Here is a 13,011-nt window from a genome sequence, read left to right as displayed (position 1 = left end):
GTTTAAGTGTGTCACCTTCGAGGCGCATACAACCTTATGCCTGGATATAAGATGTTTCTCTAAATATATCATGTTACACCAAATTAGCTGTCAACAAAGCTAAAAAGCGAGCTTATTTTAAACACAACGTAAGAAACTGAATTGCGTGTATTGAACTGCAAAGCTGGAACATAAGCATGCTTAATTTCGTAATTGATTTCACAAAATCTTAGCATCATGGCTTTATTAGCAAGCTTGATTACCTGCCGTTAAGCCCTGGAAATCTTATATGCAACTTCGTCATTCTCATGAAGTATGATAAATACAAGTTCTTAGCTACAACATCAACATAAACAGAGAATTTCAACAACTTTGGTCGTATCCTTATTTCCGTAATTGGTTTGAGGATATTAAATGTCCAAATGAGTGATTAACTGATGTAAAAATGTTAACGACTTTCATCATTATATATCATGGTATCCTTGATTGACATCGCATATAAGTATCAATTTTGTAAGCTACACATATCGACAAACTAATCAGTTTTTTGTCATTCCAAAGCAAAATCTTAGCACGAGATTTAATGTCGCGCCGGTAGAAAGACACAGATAACGTGTCTGAACAAGTGAACTGGACAATGAATTCATGTAAACAAAATTCACTTGGTAATGACCATTTCTTAAACCTACAGTTCAAATTGAATGAATATCCAATTCGCCATTGTTTTCGTCATATATATATATATATATATATAATATATATATATATATATATATATATATATATATATATATATATATATATATATGTACGGTTATATTATGTATGTATATTATATATATATATATATATATATATATATATATATATATATATATATATATATATATATATATATATATATATATATATATATATATATATATATATATATAACCGTACGCTCTGTGCCCAAGTTCAGAGGTTGCCATTATGGTGATAGCTGGGAGGGCACATTGTATACATTGTGTGTATATATATATATATATATATATTATATATATATATATATATATATATATATATATATATATATATATATATATATATATATATATATATATATATAGTATTACTGAGCCACCTCTGACTATCTTCTGTTTTTCAATCCGAACTCTGATTTGTACTGAGTGATCCAGGTACACACCGAATCCAAAGATCTTTAAAATATCGTAACTCATTATGCCTATAAACGGAAGTCTTTCTTGATTCAAGGTTGACGTACTACAACATGAAGTATGTACGAGGCGTACTGCCCCTGATGTTAGTACTGACAACATCAACTTTAGTCGAGTCAAGTTAATGTAATATGTTAAAGCCCCAGTATTTGTAACTTTTAACCTTTTTTATGTTCGAAATCACATATCATTCTCTTACATCCATCATGAAATGTTGTTCAGTAAAGAAATAAGCCAAATTTGTGCTCCTGCAGTGACATACAAACGCTAAATATTGCCCGATCGAGATGGATTGCCGCGCGGGTTTGTTGACAACTTGTAGGCTGTGCACGTGATCGAGAACGCCGATACTGATGACATCATCGAGCCTGCAACATTCCTGGGGCCTTGCCATGCCACGCCACACTGCCTGGGTAATCGCCCATGGTCGCCGGCTGAATGACCTGCGAATGGTTTTATTTTGTTCTTCTCCGTTCAAATACGCACTGCTACTGTGTTTCAGAGGATACAGAACTTTGGCAGAGGAGGCAGACATTCTATTCTGGTACAGTGTGCGTAATATATACGGATTATTCAAACTGCAGTCGGCAGTGCACCGATGCGCACCCTGCAGTTGGTCACTCAGAACTTCGGGTACCATGTAACATCAAGACGACACTGTATAGACTTGGCTCACTTCTGTAGGCAAATACCTATCAAAATTGAGTAACTTGAAGTAATAAATTTCAGATGATTGTCGCTTTAGCGGCAAGGTGATTGCGAAATCGAAGCAACATAGTTTGGCAATGTATGGTAAGCAGTCGAATGCAGTGAACACGATGGCCTTTGGCAGCAAGTAAGGGAACCGTCAGTATTTACGACCTGGGGGTTATTCAAAAATTGAAAGTTATAAGGGGGTGCTCAAAATGTTTTTTCTTTGTCTTACTCTGTCCTCAATGAAATAATGATTAGTTGATTATATACATATTTTCCTCTGATACATATTAAAAAAAAAAGAAAAATACTCTTACAGTACAAATAAATATCAACTAGATGAAGGAAGGCAAAAAACAACAAGTAGGTGCTACTACTAGCAATACTTATTATGAAAGAGAAGATAGTGACGATGAAAATGATATCGTTGTTCATGTACGCAATGGCACCAGCGACAGTAAAGATGAGGATCAACACTGGTGATGATGATGTCACACAGTAGTTTTCTGCAGTCGTTACCAGGGTTGGAAGGAGAGGCTGGGTCATGGAGAAATGTTCTCAACAGATATCACTATAAGTGCACAGGATCTAGGACAAAACTGAACTGTTGTGAATACATCCTTTATATTATCATAGAAATGTATATTTTATTTGACTTGAGTTCAACAACCACTTGGACATTTAACCATACCATAATGAAATGCTACCCATCCAAATTTAGCAATACTATATGGTCGGAGACTGCTTATTAGGTGAGCTTTTTTTATCTACATATTGTTACATGGGCTCAGGTAAGCCAAACTTTCTGTTAGAGAGGGGGTTACTGAAAGTCATCATGGTTGGCTGGGGTGTGACTCAAAATTTCGGAGTTTCTAATGTAATTCCTCCGACCCCCAGATCGTAAACAATGACGGCTCCCTAAACAGCTGTGAACGCCTGAGTCAGAACGATCGGGACCAGTATACGCACTGCTGTATCTCAGCGAAAATTTAGGAAAAAAACAATGGAGCTACTGCAAAGAAATTTACAGACTCTTGGCTCTTGATGCATCAGTTACTGAGCTTTTATACTGGTAAAAAGGCATTCTGAATACAGCGGTAAATTTCCTCCCAAACGAGAAAGGATAACACGCGGGCATTCTGCAATGGACGCTGTCAATTTTACCTTGCTGCAGGCCCCACACCAATCTCGGCCCGGCCCCGCTGCACTCGTACAGTCTACTACCTCCATGTAGTACAGCCTTACAGGACTAGTAGCCGGCCAAACACACAAAAAACAACGTCGCAGTGTAAAATCCGTAGGTCAGAACCGTTGATCATAAATTTTCAGAACCAGTGATGTTTAAAAGTTTTGTATTGATCACTTAGGTTTATGTGAATGACTTTCTCATCGAGCTGCGTCTATAATTGTCCCGGGCATTGTCCATGCAAATTTGGGGCCTGCCTTAGCTCCCGGCTCCCTCCGATCCTCTGTAGACTACAGCCAAACTCACAGTCCTGAGCAAATTGTACAGTTGTGAAAGTCAGATATATGTATCATGAACTTTATACAAAAATATATAAACAACAGAATCAAACCAAGAGGTTAGTTTGTTGTCGGGCCGGGTGCGTATGGCGCGTAATGCATGCCAAAATTAACATCCGTTTCCTTACACCACTGACCGAATTTTTCCACTAGTCATCCACATTCGGCTTGGTGATTTCTGAACCCACTCACTGAATTATTCAAGTGGTTACCGATTTCTGAACCCATTCACTTACATTGAGGTGGTCAGCGATTTCTGAACCCACTCACTTACATTCAACTACCTAGCGATTTCTGAACCCACTCTCTGAATTCTTCACGTGGTCAGCGATTTCTGAACCCACTCACTTACATTCAACTAGTTAGCGATTTCTGAACCCACTCACTTACATTCAACCAGTTAGCGATTTCTGAACCCACTCGCTGAATTCTTTATGTGGTCAGCGATTTCTGAACCCACTCACTTACATTCAAGTGGTTAGCCATTTCTGGACCCACTCGCTGAATTCTTCATGTGGTCAGCGATTTCTGAACCCACTCACTTACATTCAAGTGGTCAGCGATTTCTGAACCCACTCGCTGAATTCTTCATGTGGTCAGCGATTTCTGAACCCACTCACTGAATCCTTCAAGTGGTTAGCGATTTCTGAACCAAGTCTCTGAATTCTTCAAGTACTGAACTCCCTAAGCTCAGCTTCATTTATTTCTACTTATGACACGAAACAAGACCCCTACGTCACACAGCGTCATGCCTACGTCAAATGTCGTCACAAAAATTGTGGTGTCAATTTTTACTAGCATGCTAAGGGGGCGAAATCAGCTTTGACCTCTGAGTTTTACGTCGACAACAAGTGCGTTTACGTCAACTAACACATTCCATCAGCGGATTATTTTTATTTTATTTTTTCCTCCTGGCCTTAAAGCCCCAGTATTTCTAACTTTTAACCTTTTTTGTTCGAAATTACATGTTATTCCCTTTCATCCATCGTGAAATGTTGTTCAGTGAAGAAATAAGCCAAATTTGTGCTCATGTAGTGACATACAAACGCTAAATACTGCCCGATCGAGTTGGATAGCCGCGCGGGTTTGTTGACAATGCACATGTATACGTCTTGCAGCATGCCTCGAACGAGTGATCGCTCGCATGGAAGTACAGCTCTCGTCATCGTACGGTTTCAGAAAACGACAACATAGTAATTGAATATCGTAACTTAAGTAAGTGAAAGCAAGGAACGTGCCTTGGAAACGATAAAAGGAAATGTTCTTAACGTATTTTAAGACCTTGGGATAGTTCAATGTCGTATAATAAGAGGCTCTCATCAGCCAACAGTCCAAAAAAATTCCTGGGGCCATGCACCGCCTTGCTGCGGATCCGTTGCCCTATCACTCCCTTTGCTGGTTGTGTTGGGGGAGTGGGGCCACTCCCCCAACACAACCAGCAAAGGGAGTGGTAGGGCTACGGATCCGCAGCAATGCCGCGCCCTACCCGGGAAAACGTCCACGGTCGCTGGCTGAATGACTTGCGAATGATTTTATTTTGTTCTCCTCTGTTCAAATACGTACTGCTACTGTGTTTCAGAGGATACAGAACTTTGGGAGAGGAGGCTGCCGTTCTATTCTGGTACAATGTGTGCGTTATATACGGATTATTCAAACTGAAGTTGGCAGAGCCCGATGCGCACCTAGCCCTGCGTACGATGCTGTGTGTTCCGCTACAGCTAATCGCCCCGAGGTGAGCGGGGCGATTAGCTGTAGCGGAACACACAGCATCGTACGCAGGGCTAGATGCGCACCCAGCAAAAGGTCACACAGGAACTCCCGGTACCGATGTAAAATCAAGACGACACAGTATGCACTTGGCTCACTTCTGTAGGCAAATAACTATCAAAATTGAGTAACTTGAAGTAATAAAATTCAGCTGATTGTCGCTTTAGCAGCAAGGTGATTGTGAGATCGAAGCAAAATATTTTGGCAATGCATGGCAGCCTATCGAATGCAAGTGAACGCGATGGCCTTTGGCAGAAAGTAGGGAAACCGTCAGTATTTACGACCTAATGTTACAATCGATAACGTAGTAACTAACCAATAACGTATCAAACCCGATAACGTAGTAACAAATTACCGATAACGTAGTAAATCAACCGATAACGTAGTAACGAACCGATAACGTAGTAAATTTTTCTAACCGATAACGTAGTAAAAATTTACCGATAACGTATCAATGATCCAAGAACGGATTAAATCAACTGATAACGTAGAGAAGTCAACCAATACCGCATCAAAACAAGCAATAACGTATGAATTAATTAAAGATATATATATATATATATATATATATATATATATATATATATATATATATATATATATATATATATATATATATATTACTCTGATATATGTTAAATAAAAAGCAAATAAATATTTTACAGAAGAATAAATATGAACTACATGAAACCGGGCAAAAACTGCAAGTAGCTGCCACTACCAGCAATACTTATTATGAAACAGAAGATAGTGATGATGAGAATGATATCGTTGTTCATGTACTCAATGGCACCAGCGACAGTGAAGATGAGGATCGACAGTGGTGATGATGAAGTCAAACAGTAGTTTTCTGTTGTGACCAGAGGTGGAAGGAGAGGCTGGGTCATGGAGAAATGTTCTCAACAGATATCATTATTAGTCCACAGGATTTAGGGCAAAACTGAACTGTTGTGAATTCATCCTTTGTATTATCACAGAAATGTATATTTTAATTGACTTCAGTTCAACAACCATTTTGACATCTAACCATACCATAATGACATGTTACCCATCCAAATTAAACAATACTATATGGTCAGAGACTGGTTATTAGGTGAGCTTTTATATCTGCACTGTGTTACATGGGCTCAGGTTAGCCTAAATTTCTGTGTTAGGGATCGAGGGGGGTTACTCAACTTCATCATGGTTGGCTGGGGTATGACTTAAAATTTCGGAGTTTCTAATGTAATTCCTCCGACCCCCATGCCGTAAATAATGGCGGCTCCCTAAACAGATGTGTACGCCTGAGTCAAAACGACCAGGACTAATATACGCACGGCTGATTTCTCTGCGAAATTTAAAAGCAACAATGAAGCTACAGCTAAGTAATTTACAGACTCTTGGCTTTTGATGCATCATTTTTTTAGCTTTTATACCTGTAAAAAGACATTCTGAATACAGCGGTAAATTTCCTCCCAACGTGAAAGGCGAACAGGCGGGCATTCTGCAATGGACGCTATCAACTTTACCTTGCTGCAGGCCCCACGCCAATCTCGGCCCGGCCCCGCTGCTCTTGTACAGACTGACAGGACTAGTAGCCGGCCAAAGGGCCAAACGCATAAAACAACGCCGAAGTGTAAAATCCGTAGGTCAGAACCATTGATAATAAATTTCCAGAACAAGAGATGTTTACAATTTTTGTATTGATCACTTCTTATAGGTTTATGTGAACGACTTTCTCATAAAGCTGTGTGTATGATTGTCCCGGGCATTGTTTGGGAGTAGCGCCTATCGACACGATCATCGTGTCTATAGGCAAAAAAATGCTTTACCGACGCGATGATCGTGTCAATAAGTGTGTCCTTTTTTACTTATTGACACGATGATCGTGTGTATAAGAAGCATTTTCCGCCTATTTGCACGATGATCATGAAATAAGCGGGAAAATCTTATAATTGACACGATCATGAGCCTGTTTTACGATCATCAAACACAGCATGCAAAAAACAGTAATAATAATGCCTCTGTTAATGCCTCGTCAGGCAAGCAAATTTACTTTAATGTGTATCGGTGCACTTGTCTTCCTTATAGCTAAAGGCATGATACTTTGTAAATTTAGAGTTCTGAATCTCCATCAAAGATCAGCGGACATTATCAAAATGCAATGACTGTAACGAGAAAAGAGAAAAAATCGGAAAAAAGAGGGTGAGAGAAGAGAAAAATTACAAAATAACGGAAAGAATGAAAGAGAAAAAAGAAAAAAAATTATTCATCCGGAGTGGGATTCGAACACACTTGCTGGGGGAGGGGGGGGGGGGAAGCATTCATCCGCACACCTCGTGTTGTTGTATGTTTGAAGCTGCAATTTTGTTTGTTATGTTCTCGAATTCATTTTAGGGGGCAGTTTGAGTCTCGAAAACGTGAAAAATTGAGATCGCGAACACGTGGTTCAAGAGAACACGTTTGATATTATTTGGAATTACTTTTAAATTTACTAAGTAAGACTTTTATACTGTATTCAAGATATAATTTGTTCCTTTCTGAGCATTTTCAATTACGGCAACGATATGCGAAGTTGATGGGCTGTACATGTATTGCCTATCCTGTACATACAGCGTAGCCCGGCCGTACACCAAACTTCGTTTGAGTAGACGGAGCAGAAGCAGTCCCGTCATTTATTTTCAACGAAATTTTCATAATACTGCATAAAGGAAGAAACGACTAGTTCAATGATTACGATGGTGAAATATTGAATTTTTATTTATATATGTTTTTCTCTCTCAATTCATTCAGTAAACTTGATCTCCGTACCGTCGGTCACAACGTGCAATGCAGTGCATGAAGCTTGCAATCGACTGCCTCCGTCGTTAGTTTAGTTGTTCAAGACGTTTGTTTGCACGGCTCATTATATTCGGAACAATCTGTGAACACTTACATATTTATATCTTTCCGGTATTTCGCCGAACTTTTGCGCGTCTTTAGCTGTGTCTCCAGTTTCGATTGACCAGACCTTTTCGAAGAGCATAGGTTTCTAGGGACGCCACAGTAAAACAAAACTTGCGTCGTCCCTCGATCCATAGAGGAACTGTGCTTGCGTAGATGTATGTGATTGAGCTCGCGCGGTGGTGTCATTACGTTTCGTCTTGTGTGTCAAGAAAGCCTGACTTCTGGTCTGGACAAGAAGTCATTTTCACTCCTTTTACTGTTAATTGTACACGTTTGTGAGGCGGGCTGGGCGTGCGAACCATGCGATTCAGTATCAATTACTTACTCAGTAAAGATTCATTTCCGGGTCACATCTTACAAGCTTTGATAAAGACCCCCTAGCGTAATGGTCAGCCACCTTAAGAATCCGTGAGTGAATTTGACGGGTCTCTTTTTGAGTGACCGGATTATGATAGAAAAAATATCAAGTCTGCTGGGGTGCCTAGCGGAATGAAGGCGAGTAGTTAAAGGATTCGGTGAGTTGGTTCAGCAATCGCTGACCACTTGAAGGATTCGGTCAGTGGGTTCAGAAATCGCTAACTAGTTAAAGGATTCAGTGAGTGGGTTCAGAAATCGCTGACCACATGAAGAATTCAGCGAGTGGGTTCAGAAATCGCTAACCACTTGAATGTAAGTGAGTTGGTTCAGAAATCGCTAACCAGTTGAAGGATTCAGTGAGTGGGTTCAGAAATCGCTGACCACATGAAGAATTCAGCGAGTGGGTTCAGAAATCGCTGACCACTTGAATGTAAGTGAGTGGGTTCAGAAATCGCTGACCACGTGAAGGATGCAGTAAGTGGGTTCAGAAATCGGTAACCACTTGAATAATTCAGTGAGTGGGTTCAGAAATCGCCAAGCCGAATGTGGATGACTAGTGGAAAAATTCGGTCAGTGGTGTAAGAAAACGGATGTTAATTTTGGCATGCATTACGCGCCATAGGGTGCGCAGGGGACGACTTTGCAGTGAGGCCGGGATCTCTCTTGTGTTCGAACTTCTACCATGCCTGGAGCTCCATCGCATCGCAGCTAGCCGATAATTGTACTACTGTAGTCCTTGTGAGGATTAGATACCCGTTACGTTCGATATTATTTTGAAATACTTTTAAATTTAATAAGTAAGACTTTTGTACTGCATTCAAGATATGATTTTTCCTTTCTGAGTGTTTTCAATTACGTACGGCAACGATATGCGAAGTTGATAGGCTGTGTTGCCTGCAGCGTAGCCTGGCCGTACACAAAACTTCGTTTGAATAGACGGAGCAGAATCAGTCCCGTCATTTATTTTAAACGAAATTTTCATTATACTCCATAATGGAACAAACGACTAGTTCAATGATTACAATGGTGAAGTGTTGAATTTTTATTCATATATGTTTTTCTCTCTCAATTCATTCAGCAAACTTGATCTCCGTACCATCGGTCACAACGTGCAGTGCCTTGCATGAAGCTTACAATCGACTGCCTCCGTCTTTAGTTTAGCTTTTCAAGACGTTTGTTTGCACGGCTCATTGTAGTCGGAACAATCTGTAAACACTTACATATTTATATCTTTCCGGTATTTCACCAAACTTTCGCGCGTTTTTAGCTGAGTCTCCAGTTTCGATGGACCAGACCTTTTCGAAGAGCGTATGGTTTCTACGGACGCCACAGTAAAACTTGCGTAGATGTGGTTGAGCATGCGCGGTGGTGTGATTACGTTTCGTTTCGTGTGTCAACAAAGCTGACTTCTGGTCCGGACAAGAAGTCTTTATTCACTCCTTTTACTGTTAATCGTGAAGCGGGCTAGGCATGCAAACCATGCGATTCAGTATTAATTGTGGTCTACTTTCACATACTGAGGATGTCATTTTAATAAAAAATATGAAAAAAATTGTTAAAAGTTACAAATACTGGGGCTTAAATGAGTAGTGTCATTGTCATAACATTTCACATGACCTGAAATCTGTCATATGAATCACTTATTAACATGTGTCAGCAGATTCATAGTATATGATACCATGATTCTGCGAATATATGAATTGTGAACAAATGATTATGCAAATAAGTATTAGAGTAAGTATTCATTATTTAAGCCACACACCCATACAAAAAATAATCAGATCTTGTCATTACCAAGCAAAATCATTGCACGAGATTCAATGTCGCGCCAGGAGCTGACGTCTCTGATCGAGTGTGCTTGGCAATTAATGTAAACAAAATCCATTTTTAATGACTATCTCTTAAACGTACAGTTCGAATTGATTTGGAAAATCATATTCGCCGATATTTTTGTCAAATTTATCAGCCCTTTCCGAAAAAAAATAATTTGAACCTTTAAATGTATTTTGAATTTTATCAATCTGATGGCGGCGGCACTTTGAATTTTGCTGAATGTGTGAAGTACAGACGTGACGTCGAATACCGAAACAAAATATCTTTAAATTATTGTGACCCATTATCGATCAAAATAATCGCAATCATACCAATCCATAATCCAATAACACTAGGTCAAAATTTGTAAGACAATAGTTGTAAACATGTACACAAAACAGCACAGAACAGACAGTAAATAGACGGTACACAAACAAAGTCATATTCATGAAAGAAAGATATATGGACCTCTGGCCAGAAGACCAAGAAGTGATGTCAGGTGTTTCGAAAATAGTAAGCGCATCCTGCCCCACATGTGGCACCCGCCATATATCAATCTGTAAGTCAGATAGGTAGTGGTCACTAACTAAGGCCCCATGTCACCGATGCCATCAGTGATCATTTGTCGAAGAGAGATATCGTATTTATCAACCAGCTTGCGATACCTGCCAAAAAAGCGTTTGAATGTAGAGACAAGTCTTGCTCTGGTGTAACCTTGATTTAACAGTTTGAAAGAGAGATGGCCATGTCTCTCTACAAAATCACCATATGAACTGCATGCTCTTGCATATCGAATAAGCTGGGAAATGTATACCCCATAAGCAGGTGAGAGTGGAATATTACTGATGAGGTGTGGAAAATTAATTATACTAAAGTTGAAATCATCTCTCTTGTCATATAGCCTAGTAGAAAGGTGACCATTAGAGTCAAATTCAAGTAAAATGTCCAGATATGAAGCAGAAGAGGCCGTTTCTGTAGTCTCTTTAATCTCCAATTCTGGAGGATAAATCATAGCGAGATATTTACTGAATTCAGAGTTATTCAATGAAATAACATCGTCTATGTATCTAAATGTAAGGTTGAAAGTACGAGCTACAGAGACCTTTTTCTGCTTGATAAGGTTCTGGATAAATTCTGCCTCGTATGAGAACAGAAATAAGTCGGCAAGTAAGGGAGCACAGTTAGTGCCCATGGGAATTCCTATACATTGTTGGAAAATATGTCCTCCAAATTCAACAAATATGTTGTCAATGAGGAAATCAAGCATACTGATAATGTCTTTCTCGGTATAAAACACTTTAGCGTTAGTTGTATTTTTAACAAAATATGTAGAATTATACCCTAATACCACATATTTGTAACGGCGTGAACCGTTTTTGTAGAAAAATGCTTGGTTGATGATGTTTTTCAAGCGCTCTTTCAATTTATCATGTGGTATTGTGGTATACAATGTGGAAAAATCGAAAGAATCGATCAAAACAATCTCTTCGAAAATAATGCATTTACTTGGTATATAGTGTTTGAAAGCACAAGCCTATAAACGGAAATCTTTCTTGATTCAAGGTGGACTAACTAAATGTACAACATGAAGTATGTACGAGGCGTACTGCCCCTGATGTTAGTACTGATAATGGAGTTCAATGGAGGGGTTTATTCGTGAGTAATATCTTTAGTCGTGTTTTATACCGGATTACGAAGCAAACGTAACGCAAAAACATTGAGTAAAGTCGTTCAACTATCAAAAGTATATTTCATGTAAAATATCACTTAATTATCATATACCCTTGCCCATATCGCTTCATCCTAGTGACCTTTACCGTTAAATATCAGCCACCATACTCAACAGTCCCTCATAACAAGACTGTTTTATAATATTGTCTACTTTCAGTAAAATTGTTTATTGGAGGAGAATCGAGAAAATTAAGTCATGGTTTCCCTTAGCTATGAGCATTCAGCTCACCTACTTGCAGCATTTAAAGGTAGTGTTCTGTGTCATTTTGGGTATTTTTATTGATTAGAATTTTCTGTGCACGTAGCAAAAAACGGTAACATCATAATACATACAACTATTATACATCTACCATCGAGAACAATAGAATTTTGCGTGCGCTAAAAAAGCCGTACGGAACGCCCGTTCCGTAAGTCGGAAGAAAAATTGTTGACATTGCACGAAAACGGTCACTACTCTGACAATTTGATGCCCTAGTCAGGAATGTATAATAATAAGGTTATTACGAAAAATACCGCAAAGGATGCACTCGATCTCGGACATTTGCGCCGCGCATCGCCCTCCGCTTCGCGTCGGGCGATACGCTGTGCCAATGTCCTCGTGCATCCTTTGCGGTATTTTCGTAATAACCTCATTTAAATACATACATACATACATACATACATACATACATACATACATACATACATACATACATACAGCCTCGACATTGAGCCTCGATTTCATAAAGCTACAAAATTTTACATCCCGCGTCGACATGAGTTACAGCTGCATATATATACATATATATATACATATATATATATATATATATATATATATATATATATATATATATATATATATATATATATATATATATATATATATATATATATATATATATATATATATATGGCTTCGCTTTGGTTTGTATTGAACCATTAGTATATAGGTGTCGGTCTGCTTCACTGTCTGACTTTGGAACTTTGCCGTCCCAGCTGAGATAAGTAGGCTGGACACTTGACT

At 38.9% G+C, this 13,011-nt stretch overlaps 1 protein-coding gene across 1 annotated transcript in view; it reads left to right on the top strand.

Annotated features, from left to right (window-relative positions):
- Positions 1 to 13,011, top strand: part of LOC139144014 (epidermal growth factor-like protein 7) — a 28,279-nt gene that overhangs the window by 1,908 nt on the left and 13,360 nt on the right. Inside the window, exon 2 of the mRNA XM_070714658.1 lies at positions 11,838 to 11,930. Within this exon, the coding sequence (XP_070570759.1) occupies positions 11,851 to 11,930 (80 nt within the window). The 5' untranslated portion in view covers positions 11,838 to 11,850. The remainder of the gene's footprint in view (positions 1 to 11,837; positions 11,931 to 13,011) is intronic.

The sequence above is a fragment of the Ptychodera flava genome, chromosome 11 (assembly GCF_041260155.1).
Source record: "Ptychodera flava strain L36383 chromosome 11, AS_Pfla_20210202, whole genome shotgun sequence".
Taxonomy (NCBI): domain Eukaryota; kingdom Metazoa; phylum Hemichordata; class Enteropneusta; family Ptychoderidae; genus Ptychodera; species Ptychodera flava.
The sequence above is the reverse complement of the archived record's forward strand: the minus strand, read 5'-3'. Positions and strand labels throughout refer to the sequence as shown.